The sequence below is a fragment of the Protomyctophum parallelum genome (genome assembly GCF_964188405.1).
Source record: "Protomyctophum parallelum genome assembly, chromosome: 10".
Taxonomy (NCBI): Eukaryota; Metazoa; Chordata; class Actinopteri; order Myctophiformes; family Myctophidae; genus Protomyctophum; species Protomyctophum parallelum.
In genome coordinates, this window is record NC_139704.1 from 20356771 (window position 1) to 20384195 (window position 27425).

General features: G+C 40.8%; 1 protein-coding gene across 18 annotated transcripts in view; it reads right to left on the minus strand.

Moving 5' to 3' along the window:
- Positions 1 to 27425, minus strand: part of LOC310866120 (neurexin-1a) — a gene marked incomplete at its 5' end in the record, with an annotated part of 455952 nt that overhangs the window by 421652 nt on the left and 6875 nt on the right. For 8 of the 18 annotated variants that reach the window (XM_083775497.1, XM_083775496.1, XM_083775494.1 and 5 more), the window contains one exon: positions 289 to 327. In XM_083775497.1, coding sequence (XP_083631623.1) covers positions 289 to 327 — 39 coding nt within the window. Of the gene's footprint in view, positions 1 to 288; positions 328 to 2209; positions 2228 to 27425 lie in introns of all 18 variants that reach the window. The other 10 variants (XM_083775482.1, XM_083775499.1, XM_083775495.1 and 7 more) reach the window with 3 other exon arrangements.

Consider the following 27425-nt stretch of genomic DNA (forward strand, 5'->3'; position numbering starts at 1 on the left):
AGAACGGGGGGGGAGGGGGGGGTGGAGTAGAACGGCGGAATGAGCTTGGAAAAAAGGGGGTCACGCCAGAAGAAGCCAATGAAGGAATTAAAATCAAGTAGGTCATGGAAAATAAGTGAAAATGACAGCCCATTTCTGGAGCTTCAAGCCTGAGACACTGCACGAGACTCCGAGGGGCAGACGCGTGCACGTGCACACACACGCACGCACACACACGCACGCACGCTACTGATCACGTAAAGGGGGCAGGAGGAGGGACAATGAAGGTGAGAGAGGGAAAAGGAACACAGTCCATACCTTGATCGCCCATCATCAGGTGCGCCAGACCTTAAAGGAAAACAAGAGCACAGTCAGCAGAGAACAAGGGATCACGGGAGGGGCTGAGTGACACACGGAACACACAGGCATCATTCTGTGCAGATGTGTGTGTGATATTTGAGGAGTGTCGAGGGGGAGAAAGTGGGAGGGAAAGAGTGAAGGGTATACAGACAGGGTGGTTAGGCTGATTTATGCTTCATCGTAGGACAGTGTCGCGTGCCAGAAATAGCCAATCTATAAACGTAAACATGCTATTTTCGGTGCGCGACACCACCATTCGACAGAGAATAAATTAAGCGTTGGCAAGATGAGCATTTAGCCAACCAAAATGGTTGCAATGCGTCATCAGTTACTTACTAGATCTATTTCAGTGCGTCATCAGTCACTTACTAGATCTATTTCAGTGCGTCATCAGTCACTTACTAGATCTATTTCAGACATGAAAACTGAGGTTGGCATCTTTATCGTCCCAACAGGAGAACAGTCAACCTACCGATGAATGGCCCAACCCCCGACATCGTATATAACAAAAGAAAAATCCAATGCTGAAATTCAACCATTACAATCCACATACAGTATATAGCACAGTATACTACTACTATAAGCCAGGTCAACGTAAGCAAGTGATACCAATTTGTAGCTCTGATTCTCTACTTTCTATGAAATTGGAAGAAAGCAAAAGAACAGAATCTTCATTGATTATCTAGTTGCTTTGTCAAATTATGTGTTTGTGACAAATAATTAAGAAAAGAAAAAAGGACAGAATGTTCATGGCGTGGGCCTGGTCCCTCTGAATGATATTTTGAGTTATACTAATCGAGAGAACAGTTTATCAGATGTTGTTCAGCACACTCCAATGTAATATTCAACAGGCTCTTTGCATAGCATTACCTGCTTCATCTTGGCCAGCTGTTCTATTTCTTGTCAACAGAGTTTCCACTGACATTTACAGTTTTCTAAAATTGCAATTAAATCTTCACCATCATCACATTTTATATGGGACATCTAGGATTTGCCTGCTAATGCCGGCCCAAGTTCAGTGACCTTGAATTTTGCTATTTTAGCTGTGTCCACTACCATGGGATTCAAACCATGTAGGCACATTTCTATAGCACATTACGTTTGCATCTAAAGTATGGACAACGTACTGAACAAGTGGAACAGCTGATTAGAAAAGAAAAGGAAAAAAAAGAAAGAAAAAAAAGAAAATCTTATAACCAGCACAATGAAACTGGGACAGGGCTCATGGATCATATTGCATGCATGTTTGTCTTTAAAGTAAAATAAAAAAGGGTGTACGTCCCCATTGTAATTCAAAGTTATGCTCAAGTTATTTTGAACAGATTCATCTGAATTTAATACTGTATATCTCAGTGGATACAAGTACAGTAAAGTACTGTCAAAATAATGAAACTGAGAACACCAAACAATTGTCCCTTACAAGAGAAAAGCCAAACCACCGAAGAGTCCAATAAATAGACAGCTTAGCTTAAAACACTAGAAGGGTAAAGAAATATACTACATTTTACCTTTAGGGTCTGGATTCCATTATTTTACTGGCCTTTACATGGCATAAAATTGTGACACTATGATTTGTCTTATACATCAGAAAATGCTGAAAATCGGACTACTCAAACTCACCATGCCAGGAATCGTTCACTTGCAATATAGAAACATGTGCTTACACAGTATATGAAGATAGGTATGCCCAATTCATGCTCTGTAGCACAGTGTTGTCACATCCTGACACAACCAGCTTCCAATTGAAGACCAGTTCTTGTCGACATGTGGCACTGTCGTGCGACTTAGTATAAATCCATCTTTAGCCGAGTAAGGGGCATATATGCACAAGATACAGCAACTACAAGTACACAATGATCGTAACACCCACCTTCAGCATAGATGTCTTCTGAAAGCACGCACGGGCAAAGAAAGAGAGAGGGAGACATTCATTAAGCAGCATGCAGACGAGTCACTGGCCATTGCATGTTGTCACCATGCAAGGCATTAAACATCACATGCAAGTGCCCCATTGTAAACCCTGCAGGGGAAATATCCTCATTACAACCTAACAGTAACTTCAATGGATGACTTTATTTAGTTGTTTATGTTTAAGTTCATACTCTTGACAGTACACTGACCTGATATCTATTTTGTCCTTGATTGATTTACCATGGCCCTTGTAGATATTAATACTGTACTGTATTGTTACTTATGTAAAAATATAATAATAATAATAATAATAATAATAATAATATAACATTTCTTAAATTATCTTTAGAAATGTATAGTTAAATTGCGTAAGGTTCTAGACTGATTATTATTTTGAACTTTATAATCGATTTGACCCATTTTAAAACATGGCATAGTATTGCCTAGTTGAAACTTTAATGTGTTCTATCATAACTATTTAATTCAAGCCCAGTTGATGACATCCCTGTGCAACAACGTGTTTTCCAAAAATAATAAATCACACGTACTGTCCAGCAAGTAAGGATACCCTTAAAGGACCACTTCACCACTTTTCAACCTATCTTCATATAATAGGTCCTCACTAATAATCATGAAAAAATTGCGCAATCCTTTTCTACTCTGTGTCTCATAGGACGACTGGGCAGTTCAGAAACCGTCCTCCAGTGACATCATCCATGGGGAATACAAGCTAATATAAACTGCAGGCTTTCTAGACCTGAAAAGTTGCAATGCGAAAATGGAAGCCATCGTTTAGGAAAGAAATCATGTTTAAAAGAAAATCTGCCTAATGATGATGTCACTGGAGGACGGTTTCTAAACTGCCCACAGCCCTCCTATGAGACACAGACTGAGTAGAAAAAAATCATGCCATTTTATCATGATTATTTGTGAGGACCTATAATATGAAGATAGGTTGAAAAGTGGTGAAGTGGTCCTTTAATAAACAGAGGTGGCATTGTGTGGTCATGCCTCTCCTAAAAGGTCAGTGGGTTAATTTAACTCATAGAGAACATTGGGAACTGTAGTGTGTATAGTGTTCTCTGAACTCCATAGTTGACCCATGCTCTATTATTGCAAACATATTGCCAATGAAAAAAACTAATTGCCCTCCCAATAAAACTGATTTGAGAGTAATCTTAACAATCAAAGTGAGTGATTTGAAAGTTTTAAAACATCACCATGTGATATATATCAATACAATACAATACAGGAGACTGGTAAAATAATGATACTAGGCCTATGTTGCTAAAGCATGGCATATTGGTGCAATACAATTCATGCTACAAGGTGAATTGATTGCATTAGGAAATGAGCACTGTAATTAGTGTGTAAAAGCACGTATGCAGCCTATGAAAATAAAATAAAAAAGTCAGTAAACATTTTTCAATAAGTCAATATTATGCCTGGTTTGACAAAAAAAAAAAGCCTACTTCCCATCAGAAAACAATGTCCTACCTCTTCAATTGCTTCTTGCCCAGACTGACACGATTTATCGACCAAAACTTACCCATCGCCACTGCATGGCTCTCCTTCCAAATCAGACACCATGCACAAAAAACAAACCAAAACTTCCTTTTGTGAACAAAATGACAACGTGATTGAGCATATAGAACACCTTAAGATCTATCGTGTTCAAAATGGTATCATTTGGCTTATACGGTTTATTTTGGGCCATAACATCTTCTATGGCAAAAACATGAAAAGTAAATTCCTTACTCTATTATTGCTTACAAGTTTAAAACAGCAATCCGGAACTTATTTCAAATTAATAAAAACAAATCCGTGTTTGCACAATATACTATACTTTATACCCAATTGGTTGGAGGTGGTCTTCCTACTTTCCCTACTTTACATTTAGACCCTGGTGTCAAGTAGGACAGCTAAATAGTGCAATATCTCACCAGGCCAAGCAGGGATTGCGTGAGTGGTAGAAATGTGGTCTTTGCAGGAGTTCTGGCTGGAATCCCGGTTAGGACAAACTTCTGCATGTATCAATCATTTCACCATAAAGTGTGGTAAGTCTGAGATTTGGATGAATGAGGTTCTACTCATCTACTGTAACATGTGCACTTTGTTCACAAAAGGTATATAGCTTGAAAATGAAAAGCCAATAAAGCAATATGGTGCATGTGTCAAGCGTTCAGCTGGCAGTTGCAAAGTGATCGCATTGTCAATGAGAAGTGAAAAGCAAAGAAGCAAGGCAGTTTCCTGAGGTCAATACCACAAAAGAAAAAGCTTTGGCTCACACACCATGCCACACACATTCCAATTTCACTGAACTGTAGTCTTAATAATTGAGGTGTGCATGAAAAATAATAATAAAATAAATGAACTATATATATAATACTAGTCACTTCCTTTCCTCCAATTATATACAAATGTAAAAAAAATCCCCCAAAAAATCTATGAGTTATGTATTTTCTTATGACAATGTATTATTTAATAAAAGTGTATTATTATTATGATTATTATTATTATTATTATTATTAAATATTCCACGCAAGTTCAACATCGAAAGTGAGGACATGGTCCTGGGAACAAAGAAAGCCTTCCAAGTTCCCACTGTTCCATACTGTGCCTCTGGAATCAATGTAGCACTACAGGTTAGCACCAGAAAACATTAAACAACTGCAAAAAGAAGAAGATAATATTGGCGGGGGGATTTAAACTTTGTGGAAAGGTTGATCATGGAGCAAGGAAGAACTGATTTCCATTTCCATTTCCACATACATTTTACAAAGAGTCTAACCCTACATTATTGGTTCAATCAAATTAAATCTTGTGCTGGAGTGGTCATTTCCGACCACTGAACAATGTAGTGCTCATAAAAGTGTCACAGTACACTCCTTTTGTGCAATGAATTGAAGAGCCCCATCCGGCTCCTTCATTGGCCAATGTTCTACTATGAGTCCTGGCCAATGACTGAGCTGGATACTCATTCAATACACTGACACGAAAACGCGTATTCAGGGCGGAGTCACCACCCCCAGGGTAAGTTGTGATTTGCTCTCGTTCACTGCAATGCAATTTGCGGCATTTCCAAAACAATATTGCGCAGAGTAGCGATTATCAAACGTATTTGCAATGCCATACGTTGAAAGATCTGTTGCCCGTGGACAAGGCACGTTACCTCCGCAAGTTAGATATTATCGGCATAGATGTTTGTCCGTATGTGATTAAGGATTGGAAAAAGTTGCATTGGCAGCCATAGAAAATTCTGCCCAGGGTAAAAAACCGGATGTGACGTTTTTGGGCGTTCCTGTCTTGTTTCGTGTCAGTGTATGGAAGAGCAGTTCCAGCCTCCAGGCTCTCCTCTTGGGCAGACCTTAGCGGACAGCCGCGGACAGAAGAAGCTGTCTTTTATGTCATTTCCAAGTTTTTAGACAGCTGGTGGATGGAAAAGAAGCTCCACCCCCGCAGCTGACTGACGCGACGGACAGATCCCCGGAAACGCTCTCTCCTCCGCGGCAGTCAGACGTGGAGGTGGAGCTTCTTTTCCATCCACCAGCTGTCTAAAAACTCGGAAATTACGTAAAAGACAGCTTCTTCTGTCCGCGGCTGTGCGCTAAGGTCTGCCCAGACGGTCTATCTGTGTGTGTGTGTGTGTGTGTGTGTGTGTGTGTGTGTGAGACGATTTTACAGTTATTGGTGATAATATTTAATCAGAAATAGAACTTGCATGAGACAATGGCCTGGGTTACTGCACTCGAATAGCTTTTGATATATAATGTGAATTTTGTTGCTAAAAATAATCTCAGTGGCATTCAGGTAACAAGCTTTTGTGTCAGGTGTTCCAGGCAACATGGGGCGAGCAATTGATTTAAAACATTTTGGAAATAGTATTCCTTGACATTCAATTTCAATAATACAGCAAAATGAATGGGGTTTTGTTCTTTGTAGTAGTAGTATTTTATTTGTAAAGAAAATCCAGATTTTGATCACACACGCACGAATCGCACGCACGCGCACGCGCACACACACACACACACACACACACACACACACACACACACACACACACACACACACACACACACACACACACACACACACACACACACACACACACACACACACACACACACACACACACACACACACACACACACACACACACACACACACACACACACACAAATGATGTACCCAGCTGGTTAGAGCCTAATCCAAAAACGTAAATCCATTTAATCCCCCATGACAAAGTGATTGTGCTATACTAACACTACACAACAATGCACTGCACTCTCTATCAGATATGATCCGCATCTGGTACTGTACATGGTTTTGTGCTGTCAATTATGATCAATAACAAGCCACACTCACAGCCCACAATAGAAATTGTATACAGTACTCAGTACTGTATGACATAACTGTACGTCTCAAGTTCCCTGGTGTCTGTCAACAAGCACAAGTCAGTGATGGGAAATTCGTTTCTAAAAGCAGTGTTTCGTTTCCAGGGTGTGCACCTGGAAGTGTGCAAATGGACCCTTTACGGATCCATTTGGACACTTTCAGAGTTAAATGAACACCCCATATTTTACAGTGCATTACAGACGATGTTGTGACACCCTACTGTCATCTATAGCGATGCTTCTCAAAGTGGGTTCCAAGCAGGGACAAAGTGTACAATTTGGTTCCATTTGCACACATTTGTACTGTACAAATGTGTGCAAAATTGCAAATGGAACCAAATGGACCCCTTAACGGGTCCATTTGGTTCCATTGGTTCACTCTCAGAGTTAAGGAGGTACTTGAAATTAAGTTACCACTGAGTTACCACTCTGCAACAAAATATGCCTATGGCAAGCATGTCTTTCCTATAACATGTCTGTATCCTCAGACCACCTATACTGTCCTTCCTTAGAACCCTCTATCAGGCAAGGACAATCTCACACACAGTATATGGCTAGCCTCTCGCAGCAATGCTGTAAAAATAAAGATATTGAGAAATAACAAAAGACAGAATTACAATAAAGTTTGATCTATGAAAAGACCTTTCGATACAAGTGCTGTACGTGAGTGACTTTTGATTTCACATTATAATAAAAATGTGTCACATTCACATACTTCAGGACTGGAGTTCCATTATTACAGTGGTTCCCAAAGTGGGGTCCGGGGACCCCCAGGGGTCCTTGAGGGAGTTCGTGACATCCCTATATGAAATGTGGTCTCACTTCCTTCCTGGAATACAAAGTCACACCTCCATGCAGCCTCCCCCTCTCCACAACTCCACAAGGAGGGGAAGTGCACTAAAGCATTATGGGCATTGTAGGAATAAAGCAAAGCAGTCAAACCATAGTCACACACAGACTTCATTATTTTTCAAACCAGGCATACTTAATGAACTGGTGGGGTGCCCACATAAAAACGACATTTTAACAAATACTGTACACTTTTTTGAAAAAATTCTTCATCCTTATATAACAATAAGACCTGATGATCATGTTTTAGGGCGGGAAAAAAATCATGGCACTCCATCTTTAAAAAAAAATGTTTTGAACACTGTAGTAATGCGTGTAGGCTAGTCAAACTCAGAAGCGGAATTCAACAATAACAATACAACAATGTATAATTTAAGTGGCGAAATAATATGATTGGCTAATGTATACTTTCACTTCTATATGCTCAATAAACAGACAGGGATGACCCCCCCCCCCCCCCCCCCCCCCCTGTTTTCACTCTAAATCAAGTCGATAAATAGCCGATGCGCAAGCTCAGCTAATTTTGCCAATTGTTTGCCCCAGAATAGGGCCACTCGGGTTCCATCAACAGAACTGTGGTAAATCTGTGGGTTGCGTGTTGCATCTGATCATTTCTCACGCTGATATTTACAAGGCATGGTGAAAAAACAACTGCTTTCAGTATTTTGTCAAACTCTGCTCTCTACTCGGCAGAACACAAACTCAGCTGGGCGTGAGCACACACACACACACACACACAGACGAGGTTGGTGCATGGCCATGTATTTACATGCATAGTGAAACACAGCTTGTTACTCAAGACCATTTTATTAGTATTAAAAATGGATGTAATAAAGTATCCGCCCAGACTTAAATGAGTCGTCGGCTGTGTGGGACGGCATTATGGAAAGCACAGCCAGTGCCAACCCATTTACCAGCTGCACATTTGAAAAAAAACAGTTAGAGGGGGGTGGGGAGGGGGGTTGTAGGAGGGAGGGGACTGCATTCAAATCCTCCCATTACAGGGGATGCTTTAAGGGAGAATAATGGCAGAAACCTTACAGCAAAGGTCAGTGCTACCAATGGATCGATGTGTTGTTAAATTACAATTTAGACCAAATCAAGAGTAATGAGCGTGCGGCTCATCTCTCAGCAGTGCAGCCTGAACTTAATGCATCTATCTACAAGGGGGGTGTTAGTGGCATTACACCACTCGCCATCTCCCTCGTTATCCTCCTCCAGAAACAGTGGAGTGGAGGCCTGAGGAAAAGAGGCAAGCGACTGGCCCCTCTGATGGAAATCGATAGCACCCACACAGCCGCAGTTATGGTGCAGAATTTCTACTCTCTCGCCGTGCAGCCGAGTCTGTTATACCGGACGGACGGTGCCACATTTCTGCCCCCCCCGTCCCCCCCGTCCCCCCAGAACAATGCAGTCTTTATAGTGCCTTTCATTAGTATGTTGTAACGTTGGAGTGTTTCCATTTGATTGACAGAAAGGATGAGAGCAAATGCCACCAATAAGAAAGCAATCTCTTTAACCACAGGAACCCTGCTATAACAGCCCTATTCCGGGCATGTTGTAAAATAGGCGAAACATTCGGCAAAAAGGGATTCACAATTGATTCATTTTTTTTAAAGAAAGCAAAAAAGAATATTCAGCAAAAAAGGATGAACTTTTGTCAAAAATGAAGATTGCTGTTTGCCATTTGACATACAACAAAGTATATAGCGTTTAAGTAGTTAAAACATTGCAAAACTACACGTAATGGAGGGATACAAATCATATTCAAGCTAAATACATTTTCCTAGTATGGATTAGGCTCATTTAACCAGAGAATAAGGTGAAGCCGAGGAAAGCCATGCTTCATCCTCTGGTGAAGCATTCATTTGCAGCTGGTGGTTTCTTTCTAGGACTATAATTCCACATACCACATAGGGCACAAGTGAGCACGGATTGTAAACAATGTAATAAATGGTTGCAATGCAATGCTCATCTCAGTGACTACAATTGTAGAGAGACACTCAGGACTGATGTCTCAAACTGTGCGTCTACCATTTTCAAAGAATAAAAGAGAATGGTATCAAATCCCTCCAGAGTTCAAGAAATTGCAAGACAAGTTGCATAGAAGATGTCATTGTCTCCTGATTGTGCGCAAGTGGTGCAACACTGCTCTGGGCAGCCCATGCAGGCAAAGCGCACCACAGGATGGTATATATTTTATAATACATTAGGCTACATAAACGCTGCTGCCGTGGCTGCCGCCTATCACAAGGCTTTTTATTTACATCATGGTTTTACATTCACCATCGCTGATGAGCAGCACTTGTAGGCGAGGAGGGAGGCTTGTTCAGGAACTCCATTATATCATAATGATATGGCTCTGCATCAATGTAATAAACATATGCGCTGTGAGCCAACGTGAGCCATGATGTCATAAGTTTTGCGGATTTACCGTTTTGCCTGTTTATATGGAGACCATAGGAAACGGCGTTCTCAAAGATTTCCACTCTGGGAGGTGGTTTCACTTCGTTGCGTTTTCACCTCCTGAGAACACGGTTCTCGTCTAAATGACAGCAGCAAACGATACTTTATTTTGACGTTTTATATGAACACCATCCTCGTGTAAATAGCACCTTAGACTCTGTCTCACGAAGGATACAGTACATGATACATTCATTGAGACAACCTAGACAGGCATTTTCAATCTAACTAATGCAAAAGTTTATGCAGTGCGGTGCCCGATCCGGTTTCCATGGTAACAAAGGCTCTCGTGAACAGATGAACTAACTGACTCCCACGAACGCCATTAACATAAAAACTAGAACTTCGAGAAGCTTTTGTATTTAGTTGGAAAATAATATCAATACATAAAATATCCTACACAATCAAGGAACCATGTGAACTGAACATTGCCTAAAAAGCCAACATAAATAGGAAGCTTTCTTGCAAGGAGAAGTAGAGATAAGGTTGCCACTTGCCATACACTCATAGTGAATGCAATGCTATATGGAAATATACTCAAGTGTATACAGTATATCCAGTGGCATACTTTTAGAATTATCTTTTTAATATCTAGTTTCTGTGCTATTCAGTAGAGAAAATGTGAGGACAATGCATGGCCTGCCCCAGACACTTGTGGAAAGACCTTTATCTGGTGTGGGCCAGACAGAAAGGCTTGTGGGAGCAGCTGTGCCAGACTCCATTCTTTTACATCTTGTGGGAATGATTCAGCAGGATAATCACAGAGTAGCTTATCGTTCTAATAACCTTAATCCTAGGATTGACGGTATCTCAGATAGTATTACAGATGTGGAGTAAATCTCTCTCTTTTTCTTTTACATAGAATTGATGTTAAATACTGGCATTGCATATTATGCATTGAAAATGAATTAAAGCATCGATTCTGACTGGAAGTTCTTATAGGGTTAAACTTATTTATTACATACTTTCTTATTTGTTGCTTATCTGATATAAAAACACACAAGACACTTTATTTTTCTTTTTAGTTTTTCATCTTTTATAAAGTGTAGTGAGACCGAGAGAGGAGCGCCATTCAAAACAAGACGGCCGTGCCGAAAAAGGATTACTGGAGTAATTGTGCCATTTGTGTTTGTTTACAATTAACCCTCCATTTCAGTGGTACGATTTCATTTACAGTTAAACTGTAAAATATCCATTATATAGCTTATCTTTGTCACATGTGTGATATTGGAACTCTTTTATTCCCTAATATCGGCATCGGCCCCAAAAGCATTGTCAGTTTCTTACGTATGCTGAAAACTAAATACATTTGATTCTCTTAGTAGAGAGTAATTTTTTCTTTCTTCCACAGAGCAGAATAAGGCTTAATTCACTTTGTCATACCGGCATGTCACAAAATGACACAAAACAAATACATAAATATACTAGCCTTAACCCATTTAGACCTGAGACCAGATTCTACAAAATGTCTTCCAAATCCTGACAGTTTTCTGAAAAACGATGGCTGGGTAAGTGACAGACCAGTTTACTAGCAACTGCAACCACAGAGGAGTGTGCAAGTAAGTCTTAAAACATGTCTTAAAAAGACTTAAAACATGTGCAGCGGCCAGAACATTCCTTTTTACATCCACATCGTGTCAGCTCCTGGCATGATTTGGCCACTGCTGGAACATCTGTCCAGTGTGGAAGCCAGGTTCTGTCCGTCTTGTGCCATCCCTCACAAGAGTGACTGGCCCCATATATGTCCTGCTTGGAATGCAGCTCTCTTGCCATGTTCCTTCAGATCAGCACAAGGTGGAATGCTCAATGCAGTCATATGATCGCTGCTTTCTTGCAAACAAGTACAGTCGTACCTCATTCACTTCCTTGTAGGAACTACTTATATAGTACATGAGTACTACGAACTCCTGAATGACTTGCATGTCTTCATCGGTTACTGCAACAGGTGTTGAACCTAATTTGGTTCAGACTGTGGATATTTTGTCAAACACGTTCCATGTCTGCCAAGACTGCCATGCTGACAATTTCCCCTCACCTGTCCTTTTTGTCTCCACCAGCCGAAGGCATGGGGAGAGTATGTTTTGCACTCCGTCCGTCCGTGTGTCCGTGTGTCCGTGTGTCCGTGTGTCCGTCCGTGACCAGCTAATCTCAGCCACCGTTAACCCGGTCGATGCCAAATTTTGCACACACACTCCCTGGATGCCAACCATGAACCTCTGCCCCAAACTTTCCAGAACGGCCTGTTATAGCGCCACCAGGCGGCCGCTTTGTGCAAAACAAGTTTTTTCACAGTACACCTACAGATTTTGTCCAAACATCACGCAAATTAGTACACAGTCTCTCTAGAGCCATTCAACGAAACGGGTCTTTCAGATTTCTCAGACTCCATCCTGATTGGTTAAGATTGGCTTCCAAAGTTCACAGGAGTGCTCAGTTTCAAACAAAATGCTGCAAATCATGAACACATCGCGTGATTTCCCTGAAATTGTGCACGCACATTCCCACTAGGCCGAGGACGAAATGCCACATGAACAATTTCAACTCAGCCTCAAGGTGGCGCTATAACTGGCCCAAAAGTGTTTTTACCTCTAACTGCACGGATCTGTGGATAACCTGGTGGAGACCTGTGCCCAGAAGGGCACTTTTTCTAGTTTACTCTGTATACAAATGAGTGTAGAAGTGGCAATCAGAATAATTACATCATTCAATTCTCGGATGATACTGCCATCTTAGCCCTTCTGAATAAGGATGGGGATTTAGCTGACTTTTTAGAGGTACGGAGCTTTGTAAAGTGGTGTGATGACAACCACCTTATTCTTAATGTTAAGAAGACACAGCTGGTATTTGACCTCAAGAGTATTTGTGACCACAGGTCTGTGGTCATTCATGACTCCACCATCTCCCAGGTCTCATCATATAAATACTTGGGGGTCTGGATCGACAACTCACTAACTTGGAATACACATGTTGACAGTCTCTGTAGTAAACTACAGCAAAGATTGCACTTCCTCCGACGTCTCAGGGTTCATGGTGTTAACCCAAAAATTATGTTAGTGTTCTATCGAGCGGTCTTAGAAAGCCTGGTCAGGTTTGGCATCAGTTTGGTCCTGTAATATCTCAGACCCACCAGTTGGTTCCCAACCAGTTCAGTTATTTTTGGGAGACAGAGCTCCAAAATTGGTCCAAAATAATATAGACCTATATTAAATTGTTTATAGGATCAATAGTAAATTAATAAATGATAACACTTCCACAGTAGTAGCTTTTTCATATTTTCTATTATTTTGCATATTTTCCTACATAATGCTAAATTTGCATATTTAAAAATGTAAAATTTGTAATGCAATAAATCATTGTCTTCGAGTAAGTAATCAATTGAGGAAGTGTCATGGTGATAACAATCTAATATAGGTATCATTTGCCCACTCAATTCATAATTAATGTTCCAATGTTGGAGCTCTGGCTCATGGACTAAGAAACAAAAAGAACTGAACCGGTTCCCATTGGGAACCAACTGGTGGAAAAGGGGGCCTCTGTGCAACTGAGGTCCAAATTGTTCAGATCATAGGGATAAGATAACTCTGCAGTCTACCGTAAATCCTCAAATACATTCCTTACTTCAATAAAAAGCTGCCCCCCCTATTAATTACCGGAGGTGGCGTTGAATTAAGTATATAAAAACCGTCCTTTTATTAGCTGGGTTTTTTGTGTTTTTTTTTTTTCAAGTGCCGTATCTGCGCTGCCCTGGCTGGCTGTCAGTGTCCAGATACCGGTGGTCACGTTGCTCGCGCTCGCACAAAACGCAACAAAGTAACAAACAAACTTCAAGAAAGAACGCCACTAGCTGCCTCCTTCCAATAAAAGCCCGGTATCAGAATCGGTTGAGACAAATAAAAGCCCCGGATTATAAATGAGGATTTACGGTAGGCCTATATATGAGCAGGCTACACTAAAACAGGCTCAGGAGAGTTTGTACTTCTGCCCTCTGGGAGAAAGGTACAAAGAACCAAAGTGCCAGCATCAACTAAAATGATGAAAGAGGCTCTGAAACAGCAGTAACTGTGAGAGGTTAGATTATCCACACTATGGGATATATCTTGCGCAACCCCTTAACCCTTATCCCTAAACTAATTTGCCATTTTTTACTATTTAAAAAAAACTTTTAAAATAGTTCAAATAGCCGATCTACCAGCTCACAATGTCTCGATGTAGATCGGCTGGTTAAACTATTTTAAAATGTTTTTCAAAATAGTAAAAAATGGCAAACACGTTTAGGGATAAGGGATGGCGCAAGATGGAGCCCTTATGTGTGCAATTGTGTAATGTTGTGTCTCCCTCTGTTATGTATTTTTGTTTGTCACTGGTGTTTTATGTGTGGCTGGCTGCAGCTGGGGTGAAAGCATAAGACAAATTTCCCTTGTGGACATTAAAGTTTACCTTAACCTTGACCTTGGACAAAACTGTATTGAATCCGCTGAATGCATGAAAGAAAGACCTGATGACTTTGATCCACAGTTTTTTTAAGCCAAGTCTTTGAAAAGGTGAAACTGCTATGACAACTAGGAACATCCTTGTGAAGCTTCCTCATGAGAATAAACTTGTAAATCAAACAAATCTTTGTCATCCAAGTTGCAAAGTAGGCTATTGCATTTCCCATTGTGACAATAGTGCAAGTTTCATTCTGTGTGTCCAGCAATATTATGTGCCAGAAACTGTTCTGTTTTACTGAGATCATTCCTGAGGAAACTGTCCCAGTTAGGTGTCTTGATTCCACTGCACTTACTCTGTGCTGCACTCCATTGCCTCGTTTCTGCCTTGTTTGGGATTTCAGCTTCCTTGTAGAAATCAAACACTATGTGAAGTTGTTTGTGACTGTTTGCATATTTGTGCAATTTTGCCAAGGCTTCGTTCATTGCATAGGACTCAAATGTTGAACCACTAAAGGGACGTAGGGAATTTACAAAAGCAGTACCATAATGGCATCAGCAGGAGGTTCTCTATCAGGGACACGGGTCACCTGTTTTTCAAGCTTGGTATGCAGTCTTGCAGGATTGGTGCAGATTCTTAGTTTGTCTGTCTGGTTACATACAGTATGAAACAGAATCATCTCAAGTCTTATTAAGGCTGCTGTGAGTGAACTTAGCCGAATATACTTCACACTTCTTCACACACTACTGCCTCCATAGAGAGCATCAATGAATGTTTAAATGAATGCTTCCTTGAGCTAATAATAAGTGTGCAACCTGAATAATTTTGTATCTGATGTAAGGTCAACAGCATTCAGTGGTCAAAATTATCATATTACACTGATAGATGGCATTATGCATGGAAGCAACTGTAGATATACCTCAATAAACGAAAATAATTGTACCTTCAAAAGCAATGTAGCCATCTTTTACCCATTCAGGACCCCTTTTGGTGATTTAAGCATTATGTTATACTTAAGCTATTAAAAAATAGCAGATTTACAAGCTCATAGTGCGGCACAGAGTGCCGCGCTACAAGCTTGTAGATCTGCTATTTTTTTTAAATCGTGAAAATGTTCCACAAATCTTTGAATATATATTTTTCTTTGCTTCTGAGGGGGCTCCCTCCCTCAAAATGCGGAAGTAGACGGTTCTTCCGGGTGCTTCAAAACGCCACTGAGCAACTTCTACTGAAATTTATATTGGGGGGGCGGGGCTATCGCTCCGGTTCAGTCTCTATCCTTTTAATACTGTATGGTTATAGTGGACCCCGCAGATAATAATAATGCAGCAGGTAATTACTTGATTTAATGAATTTGGGCTTGTTTTTAAGAATCGGCCTCAGGTTGATTTAGGAGCCTTTTTAAAAAGAAATCTGCCTCAGGTCCAAATGGGTTAAAACAGTAGGCTATGCGTGTGCGTGTGTGCGGCCCGGGGTGCGTTCGGCGTTCATACTGTACTGGTTGTTTGCATATCTGGCTGGTTATTTGTGCTCAAACATGAATCGATTTCAGAAGCTGTAGCTTCCAGACAGAATGACACTTTCAGAGATCCACATGGTATAGTATAATGTTCAAACAATGGCATACAATGGCATACAGGCACCAGTCAAATTATCCACATGCAATCTCCCTATTCTGGCATTCAGCGAAAATAGCAGGTATTTGAAGATATGAAAAGGTAGTTTTAATGCACATGACAATTCCAGTTTTTATTATTCGCCAGCTACTAGGAATGAAAATGATATAATCTACATAATCATCATCAAGATCAATCCTTTGAGCTTGTCAACGCATGGGGAAGTAATTGTGAAATGATTTTCAAAACGTTTCATGGAAATGAGCCGTTTTCAGAAAATCATTTTAATTTAGAATGGTAATCAACTTGGTAAATGATAATTATATTAGTCTCTCTAGTCAGTCAGATGTCAAGACGGAGCTAACAGTGAAATGAGTGCTGGGGGAAAAAGAGCTGAGCTCAGCTGAATCATCAGAGGTAACAGCAAGGTAGCAAGAAAACCAGAAACTATTCACACACTTCTCTGTGACTGGGCAAGAGGCCAACGTTATACATTATACAGGACAAGCTTTCAGTGTGACTATGCTTAAAAATAAGTTCAGCCAATTGTTACTTGACTCATTAAAATCCATCTATATTTCCAGGAAGATCTGCAAGCGTCTGTCTTTCCTACAGTGTATGCATATTTCGAGAACCATTTATTCGATCGACTTCACACAAGCCATGCCACGCCCCGAATAGTCACTGCACTGTTGATATAGTTTTTCAAGAATTATGTCCGGAGAGCTATGATTTGCAATTCTCTTAAAGTTCAGTAACCTACAACTACTGCACCTATAAGAAACCAAACCTAGAACTAAAATAAAGTGAACAGAAACCAATATGCTTGATCTGCTGTTGGTTGCCACCAGCTGCCAGAATGGCTTCAGCAATGGCTGGGACACTGTATGTTCACACAATTCTGTGTGAATTTAACTCTGAATGAATTTAACTCTGAAATTAGCATTCAGCCTAGGATTGCGCTGTGTGTAATGCCGAGTTCAGACAACACAATCTTCCACTCACAGACCGTTTTGAGATAACGCTGCCAAAAGCCCCAGATCTGAGGCAAATCAGTGCTCACTCCCATGAGCTTTGATTGCGTATGTGTATACTGTTCAAAGACTCAATGTGAGCATCAATGCTTCCCAGATACCCGAGACGTATCAAGCAGGCTGAATATGTGGGCCTGTCAGCAAGTCTAAATCATGTAGTATGAAAAGTGTTGGTACTGGCATTAAGAGCAGTGCAGAACATGAGGGGAGAAAATACATAATCATAATACTAGTATACTTCATTGACATGGCCACCTTGAACTCTACCTCAAATCTCTTCACAAAAAAATAACAGCTTGTAATGTAGACTGCAAGATGTGTCAGTTTGTCTGTTAGCAAAATAACTCTAGAAGGGATAGACACCCACCCACTTTGTGGGTAGGCCTACTAAAGACCTGATTAGGGTTTGGGTTGAAGAACCTTCAGGTAAAGGTTCAGGTCAAAATCACGGACAATAACCATGTCGTTGCAAAAATCAGAGGCACATCTATTACTGTGGTGTTTACTTGCTCACTGAGTCCTTAATTGGTGTCACCATGACACACGGAAAGGTGAGTCATCTTTGTCGTTCTACTTCCAATCTAGAAAGCTTGTGAAGCATACTTATTCAAAAATGAACATACGTAGGCTACCATAGGCTACCATGCACTTCATTAAACTCCACAACAGTTTTATTACCGTTTTATTTTGTATTACTGGAATTTAATGAGGGACATGGTAGCCTATGTATTCTGTGCACAAGCTATAGAGTGCAAAAAGCCTATATATCAGCACGAAATCAAAGCATTATGATATTTATTTCATCAGCCAATGTAAACTGAGCTTCATGAATATATGATTAATTAAAAGATGTATTAAAAGCCAAACAAAATACAGTAGTATTATTTAACGTTGTCCTACTTTTAGCCATGCAAGCTGTTGTGTTTAGCTGTATATCTAACACATCATAACATGATTCCATTTGGATGATGATAAAATATGGAACTGAGCAGTGCATCCATGTAATGAGAAGAGTTCTTATCAAGCACAGAGCAGTGCATTTATGTAATTGTCTCGTGCGTGCGTGCGTGCGTGCGTGCGTGTGTGCGTGCTAGAGAGAGAGAGAGAGAGATGGAATTTGTTGGTTGGAGGTAGATTGACAGGTCTGGTGGCAAATCCAGTAATCCCTTCATCTGATCAAAGTAAAAGCTTTTAAATTATGTAATGAAAAGGTAAATTATTATTTTTTGAAGTGATTGTGTTGATTTATGTTTACTTTGTATCAGGTAAAAGTATAGAGGATCAGAAATCTCTGAGTTTTGCTATGAGCTTAGTGTACTACCAGCATAACCTCGCATCACCAGACTTTCCACCTCGAAGGAACGCCTGGTCTGTGTTCCTAAATCGCCTGATCCGGTCTAGAACAGGTGCTCCTGGCTATGAATTCAATGTTGATGACCTAGTCATGATTGGCTGCCTCTAAGCCAATGCATGGGAGATAAAACCCATAGTATGAACGCTGCTAATCGTGCAGCCTTACTCTCCAAGTCTCCAACCAGCACTATAGACTGGCACTGGTAAACATTAAACAACTGCACAAACAACCACAGAAAATATAGTAGTCAACACTGTAAACACAGCTTGACTGGGAGTAACAGAAACGTTGATAACATTCAATTATCATCCATTAAGCTTGAGCAGCTGCTCTCCTTTCCAACATACTGTAAAGGTATGGAATGGGAGGGCAGGGAGGTACAGTAAATGGCTCTTCTTTCAGATTAGCAAGCAGGATGATGTGGAGGCTGAGGGATGATGAGGAGGCTGAGGGTTTCAGTGTGACGTGTGGGGGACATATCAGATCTCACTGTTTTCAGGACAGTGTGGTCTAGTCAGTGCAGCTGACCACTGGACAGGGCAGCCGAGTCCAGTGGTCGGATCATGGGTGGTTTATTTTAATGATCAATCAATCAATTTTGCTCATGCTTCGATCAATGGAACTAACGTAGTATACTTTATGAACAGTATTGCTATCACAATGAAAACAAAAATGTCAAGGTGTTGAAGAAGAAATACCATTATTCTTTTCAATAATGTTATATTATCTAAATGTTTTATTTGGAGGCCCACTTGCAATATCCTCAAAGCCCGCATATTGGGAATCGCTGATTTCATGTACTATGGAGCGATGGGCTTTTGTTAGCTCTGCTGAAGCACTGCTCATCCTGGGTCCCGTAACCTTGGCAATGTTTCTTTGTGTCACTGGGGAGTAAGAAAGCGAGATGTATTTATTGGATTTTTGTTTTATCCTAGGCAGCTCGTGTTTTTATATTAACCAGTGCCCATTCCGTGCGTGGCTGTTAGGAGCGTCTGTTTCTTCCAGATATGCGATGGACAGATACACAGAGTCACAGAGAGACAGACAGACACAGATTCCTGGAATTTATATGGATAGACTAGTCATCCAACTGCTCATCCAATTGACTTCACACTTCACACTGCACTCACTTGGGTCCTCAGCAATATACGTCTATATATAGACATACAGGTCCTAATTCATTAAAAAGAAATACGCCACCGTTACACTGTGGCGGAAACAGATATCGTATTTATCCGTCCGATCAAGCTACGTTGAGATGACGTGATATTCAGAGAGTGGTGTGTACCACAGGTACGCAGGCGTATCGCAGGTGTATGTCATACTGAATTCAGTGGGTGCAAAGTGATCGGAAAAGCCCCGACAACCTCATCTGCATTGATCCACGCCCCATATCGCACCATAAAAGGCTTCAAGCTTGACTCAGCAGACTGCAGTTTGAGATCCATCTGTCAAAAAAATAAAAAAGGCTTTGCAGCCGCAGACTATATAGCAGCTTCACAAATTACAATAAAAATGATTGCTGGAAAGAAATCACAGCCGCGGTCACTGCTATGAATATAGCCTGCACTCTATTAATTTAATAATTCTACACATGTAGGAGCAGGACAGTTAGGGCTTTTATGTTATGTCGTTTTTGCACCATTGTAGGCTATATTACCACTGTAGGCTACTATATATGTACAAACTGACATCAATCCATCAAAGGACACCAAAGGAAATAAAAAGATTACAACGGTGCGTGCTCCGCTGAAGCAATATAATTATAATTTATTTAATTAAGTTCGGGACCAAGGCGGGTGCTCACTCACACCTTTGCAGAGGTAAAACATATCCGATATTTAAAATATCGGATATATGTCAATGCAAAAGTCGTCTTTTGAGAGAGAGCTAGAGAGAGAGAGAGAGGGAGGGGGGCATGGGCCCTCGACACTGTTTGCGCGATAAAGAACAGTATAGCCTATACATTCATAAGTGAATAATTATAGGCCTACCTCGTAGGCCTGGGATCCTCTTGTCTGAAGAAATTATAATCCAGTGAGTTTATCCAGTGAGTTAAACTATTCTGTGTGTGGCATCCATGCATGTGATCAATATCAATATACATTATTATAAAGTCTGTCCGTCATGTTTGTGAACAAGCGCAGGTGGAGGTGAGCTGGCTTAAAACTGATATGACTGGCCGAATTTCAAACACGCTATGCCAGGCTAATGTGGTCTTCTATTTTTTATATAGGGCTATATAGCCCTATTCATTTTCCAATGTGAATCGGATCGGCAGCACGCTGCTGTCTCCCCCCCCCCCCACACACTCACACACACACTACACACACCCTGCACACACACACACACACACCGACCGACAGTCAACTGACTCAAGGAGCTCCGTAACAAAAAAAATTCAATAGGCCTGCCGCCTACTGCAGGCATTACTACACTAAACAATGTTGGATTCGTACAGTGCAGAATCGTACAGTGCAGAATGCAGATAAGCCTATGTTCTTATTATAATTGTGAGTTTGTTTTTTAACATGCGCGAGAGCCGATCTACAAGCTCACAACGCGTTGCACTGCGAGTAGAAAGCTGTCAAGTGAGAAGCGCAATCGCGCATGCTATAGTAATATCCTAATAAATAAATAAAAAGGTGTCGGGCTTGCACTGCAGGGGCAGTTTCTGTATGGGACTCTATAGGCTAACTTGCCTAGAATGCATGCATTTAGGCATACAAGTGCACTCAGCTTTTATATTATATAGGCTATAATTTATTTATGTGCTGATCGACCAATATGTTGGGGACACATGCCTACATATTTTATCTGAGATTTGGGAACAATTTATTGATTCAGCAAGAAGACTAATGCCTTCTGAATAAATCTATATGCAAGTGTATGCTTCCGCAAATTTCTCCGCCACCTAAAGACGTCCCGTGGGATTTGACGGAGTTTCCGAACAACCTACGTGAACGTCAAGTTCACGGCCATTTCCATGAATTCCAAATTAATGTGGGAAATCCACGTAAATGCCTTTCCGCTAGCGTCACGTCATTATATCAGCGGAAACGCGTTGAAGAATCAGGCCCAATGTGTACAACACAGACAGACAGACAGACAGATATCCCTGGACTTTCCAGATAGATACAATATTGTCCATTTTGTGCAGGGGCATTGTTTAGCTTGAATAGAGCGCTGGAGTCCTGACATCACCCGCTTATCCCCTGGTTCATGGAAGTTTTTCTCTATGGAGAATAACATGGGAATCTTAAAATGGGCATTTCGGCGATATTGTCGCGGAGGTGTCTTTGTATCGTTAATGACAGTCAGTCACTCATATTTGATACAGTATTTTTCTACCGAAAATGTTACTAATTCTGCAGCAGTAACATTAGTAGTACTACTATACATTAGTACTTTCTTGTAGTCAGTTGATTCTTCACATCCATATGAGTGAAACGGCCTGGATGATTTGTTTATTTTTCAAACACACTTATATGAGGAGATCTAAAATTCCCCTATGGAGTTTACAATGCAAATAAAAATGACATGAACCCGTGGACTTAGCGCCCTCTACCGATATTGACGTCAGACTTCGATGCTCTATGGCCACGGTGCAGCCAGCACCGAATGATTGGTCAGAAGAGGCTATTGTACAGAACTATTGCATTAGGCTATAAGCTAGGCATTAACTTACGTATTATGTAAGGGTGGTTGTGGGGGGGTGGTCACAGCACAATCAGATGTTTATTCCATATGACTATTACCTTATGCCGCTTACTATACAATCTAATTATATAAATCTTATTTTTTTTTAAATTAAAAACATAATACAATCATAATCATTTTAATGATTGAATGTGATGTTTCCTATTGATTAATTATGAAATTGTAATTGTTTGCCGTCATTGCAACATACTTTAATTAAACATCAATGATCTCAAAAGATAATTTCTCCAGTCCATATCACAGAAATATCACGACAGGGTTCAGCCAGTAATTATTTTAAATAAATGTATTTCTCTCAATGAGAGGCCTGGATGGCAGATAACTTCCTGCAGTTGAATAATTAAATCATGAATCATTGTAGCCCCGAAAACATTGTTCCCAAGGTGATAGACTGTATTGGGCCACTCAAACCCAACGTGTGTCCTACCCTCAGAAACCTTGGCGTCTACTTTGATCAGTCAATGCACCTCGACACTCGCATCAATTCAGTTACCCGGACATGCTTTTTCTTTTTTCTTTTTAATAATTTTTATCCCACGATTTTTGTAACCCATTTTTCACCCCTGTGTCAATTATCTAATGTGATCCTGGGCTCTACAAACCCACCGCCAACCTGGGGAGAGCAACGAACTTGAACTCATGCTGAGTGTCCAAGTTGCTCCTTTACACCTGACAGGGGGGAGTTTCCCTGGTTGGACGTAGCGCGTGGAAGGAACACGTTATTCCAACCAGTTCCTTTCCCCTCAATCAGGCGCCCCGGCTGGCCAGGGGGAGGCAGTTTAGAGACCAGGATTACTGCATGTTTTTGTGAGGGTACCTACCCTAGGGGACACGGGGAGAACATACAAACTCCACACAGAAAGGCCCTTTCGCCAACCCCGCCTTCGGGTATGGGCACTGATGACGCGGAGGAGGAAACACGCCGCCAGCATCCACAGCGTCCCGAGCGGGAATCGAACCCAGGACCTTCTAGCTGTGAGGCGACAGCACTACCAACTGTGCCACCGTGCCCCATGCTTTTTCCACCTCAGAAACATTGCCAAGCTCAGATCCATAGTCTCATACACAGAACTGGAATTCATTATTCATGCCTGTCTCTTCACGCCAGTCCTGGCCTCCTTGCACTGGCTCCCGGTGAAGTTCAGGGTCCAGTTTAAGGTTCTGATGCTCACTTTTAGAGCCATGCATGGTCAGGCCCCGGGTTACTTAATTGACCTGGTGCCACGTTATGTGCCCTCAGGTCTGCAGAACAGGGTCTGATAGACCCACCCTCTACCAAACTAAAGACAAATGGTGACAAAGCTTTTCAGGCTGTAGCAGCCAAACTCTGGAATGCTCTTCCAATAGCCCTGGAAGAGCCCTATATAAATAAAATGTACTTACTTACTTACTAATGGGTTATATAAATGTTTAATCGATTTTAAAGTCATAATACGCGTTTATGACTAAACAAACAAATTGGATCCATTGGAAAACGCATTTTCTGAAAAGGTTACTGTTATGGTTTCCACCTGACAGTGGCATTATGCTCCTTGTGAGTGCTAGGTTTAAATCCAACCCCTTTCTTTTTGTCTCAACTGTCTCTCCTCTCTCACATCTTGGTTTCCTGTCTCTGTACATTGACCTATAACTAAAGCAGAAATAAAAAGGGAATGACACAACGTACACTGTACAGTATTGACAGCTATAGAACTCGACTCCCCAAGACAATCTTCTGTATAGCCTGCACAGTAACTTTTCATTCAACTCAATTACACTCCATATTTTTTTACGATGTATTCATATTCATGACAATGTGCTGAAATAATGAGCAACGTTACAAAAAACACTATAATGATTGTGATGTTTGACCGAGGGCGAATGTCTGTCCTAAACGTGTCTCATTAGTCGCAAAACGGTACAAATGCTCGATTTTAAATAATTCGCTTTTGTTTTTCGGTTTTTTTCTTCTTTTACAGTAGCCTACCCCTGAGGTAGCTTATTACACATTGTGTCATAATCCTCAGAATAGATACAGTCATGTTTGGAAGAGGGAGAGACTTATTCCCACCCCAATTACTCGTGTACGTAACATAGGTAAGTTCCACTGCCTACATTGGAGCCTAGGCAACTAAGCAATAACTCACAGAAGATAATTGTCTCCGCTAGGCCACATGGAGGTTCACCCCTGTCCGTCTGTCCTAGCTGTGTAAGTATAAATAAGGCTTAAGTAGTTAATTTTCTCCACTCAGCGCACATGGTTCTTCTCCAGTTTGCATCATGTATTTCTCTATTCTGAAATGTAGCAGAATGTGTACATGTTGCTGTGGAAATGCTGGACATTTAAATCCAGAAGTGTGGGTCCAGTTTTATTATTTTATACTCTAACCCAGAACCTGATGTGCAATTACTTTGGGACTATGTGTACCCTAAAGGTTTTATATGATAGTATAAGCATTGTAAAATGTTCATGGAAAATGATTTGAAAGCTTGCCAAACAGAAGAGCAGAGGGAGAGCCATAATCCACTGCAATGTACATTAGATGACAGTAAGAATGTGTGACAGAAGTGCAACTCAAACTGGCAAAATGCAATAGAAAATGTGATATAAATGGACCTTCATTACTGATGTATATTGTGAATGTGATACACACATTTTATTATGTATCAAAAGTCCCTCACATACAGCACTTTGAAAGGCATCGAAAGGTCTTTTCATACAGTATATCAAACTTTCTGTCTTTTGTTATTCCTCAATATATACTTTATTTTTACGGCATTGCTGCGAGAGACTAGCCATATACTGTGTGTGTGCGTGCATGCGTGCATGTGCGTGTGTGCGCATGTGTGTTTTTGTCCATCCGTCTGTGTAGGGCAGGCTACAGCTAATCTTCGGCACCATTGGACTGATCGGCGTGAAAAATGTCCACATACTCCCTGGAGGAATATGGCTTTTTATAGCGCCACCAGGAGGCAGATTTTTCCCAAACGCATTTATTGTTACTAGTCCTACAGATTTTGTCCAAACCTCACGCAAATCGGTATACATTATCTCTGCAGTCATGTGATCAAGACGAATCGGACTATGATTGGCTTCCAACCTTTCTGGACGCCGGTGTCTGTTTTGCACAAAATGCCACACACCATGAATGCAAGGCCTGATTCCAGGCAAACTTCGCATGCACATTCCCACTAAGCGAAGGGAGAAACTCTCTCCCACATCTTCAAATCTCCTCATGATGACACTACAACAGCCCAACAACACATTTTTGCAAATAACTCTTGAACTCTTCCCTGAATTCCTTGGATCATTACACAATTTATAAGCCTTTGTTTGTGCCAGATTACTGCCATAGTGTGTTTTCTTCAAAACACACTTTTGCTACTCTTTGCTACTTATTTCTGGGGTCATGTGATCAACATGTATGAGTTATATTTTTCTGTTCTCAATTCAAGTGGCTATGACCACAGTTTGTGGGCCCTGGGTATAGGCAACCCGGCCTGTGCACACTTTTCTAGTTCTAAAATGTATTCATTTTCTAATTACATTTGACATTGACAACATATGTGAAAGCAATACTGGGATGTTTTTCCAGTACTGTTTTCCAAAACCAGTTGTGCACAGTAAACTCCTCAGTTTCAATTGAACTGCACAAATGTAAAGAAAAAGTAGACTACAAATGTAAGAACAGTAACAAATCAGAAAGGGGTATATTCAAATATTAATTATTTTAATGTGAGTGGCAAAATCTAAATTATTTCACAGCAAAGTGAGGCAACCACATAATCAAAAAATAGAAGTTATTGAGCATTAGGTATTATAAAAATATGCTCTCTAGTGGTGGTAAAATGCCTTTTCCACATTTAAGGATCCTTTGATAATAAACCAATGAACTTGCATGTCCTCTTTGCAGCCAACAACAAGCTGGCACAGATTGCCCGTGCACTCCCCACCGTCCCCTGTTCTTTTAATTTAATGCTGACTTAACGACACCATCAATGTGCTCAAACAGACACTGAAATTGTGTGCAAAGAAACAGTGTCAGGGAATGGGTAATTAATGCAACCCAGATGCAAAAAAACCCCACACTACTGTAATATACAGTACAGTAGCATAAGGGAACCATCGAGTTATATAAAGATGATGTATAAGGATAGTATGAGGACAAACAAGACTGTGTACAGTGCATAAGACCTGGATCTCTCTGTTCATGTGGTCTACTGCAGTGGTTCTCAACCTGAGGGTCACGACCCCCCCGAGGGGTCACCAAATAATTTGCGGGGTTCGCCAGATGCTTTTCCTAATGGGCTCAAAGAAATGAAAATCTGAATAAATAAATAAATGTCTTTGTTGATATTTCAGTAAACTTTCAGGGGAAGTGTGTTTGTAGTGAGTGCACACGTATGTGTGTGTGGCACTGGCCACAATGAGACAGACTGTTCACACTGGCTCTGCACTCGATCCCTACAGCACACAGGGGATTTGCTCCTGCCACATAAACTTTCTCCAGGAAAGTTCAAGATATGTTCATATTATGACAACAGTTAATGGACGTCACAATACATGAAACGTGGCTCTCAACAGCCTGTGGACGGTGGACGCATCCTTTCCGTTAGTAAGATACTAAGATCCTTAAAAAAATATCACACATCTAACACCGTACACACAATATTTTCAACTGAGGTTCTGACACATGCAAGCTTAACGTGTGTAATAACTGGATTGTACAGTGTAGTTTGAGATGGTCTGTGACACAAAAAGGTTGAGAACCAACAACATACTGCAATGTCTGATTATCAGATAAATCTAGCCCAAGAAGATGAAGATGTGCAACTCCAAACAGTATAAAGCACCCATTGTCACAGAAAGCCTTCCCGGTTCAACAGACCTAAACTTAGCTTGTCTGGAGTCTGGAAGATATTTTTAGCCAACCAACAACCCAGAAAAGCAAGCTGACACATCAGAAACACTTAACAACTAACTTGAATCAAAATATTGCTTTGCTCGAGTGTGCTGTGATATAGCATGGCTTGCATCTCTCCCTTTTGATGCAGCTACTAGCGTCCTCACATACCTCCAAGCTGTATAACTGCCATCTTAACTCCTCTGTGTACTGTAATAATAGACCTAAAGGAGCCCATCTACATGCAACACGCCTAAACGTTGAATGTTTTTGAGCTAATACAGTAGCTTCAGAACTTATTTGAAGTACTTATTAAGAAAAGAAAGACAAAGTACCATGTTGTACGTACCTCCTTACGTACCTCCTATACTCATGATGAATAGATTAATTAATTAATTCAGATAATAAATAAATAAATAAATAAACAAACAAAC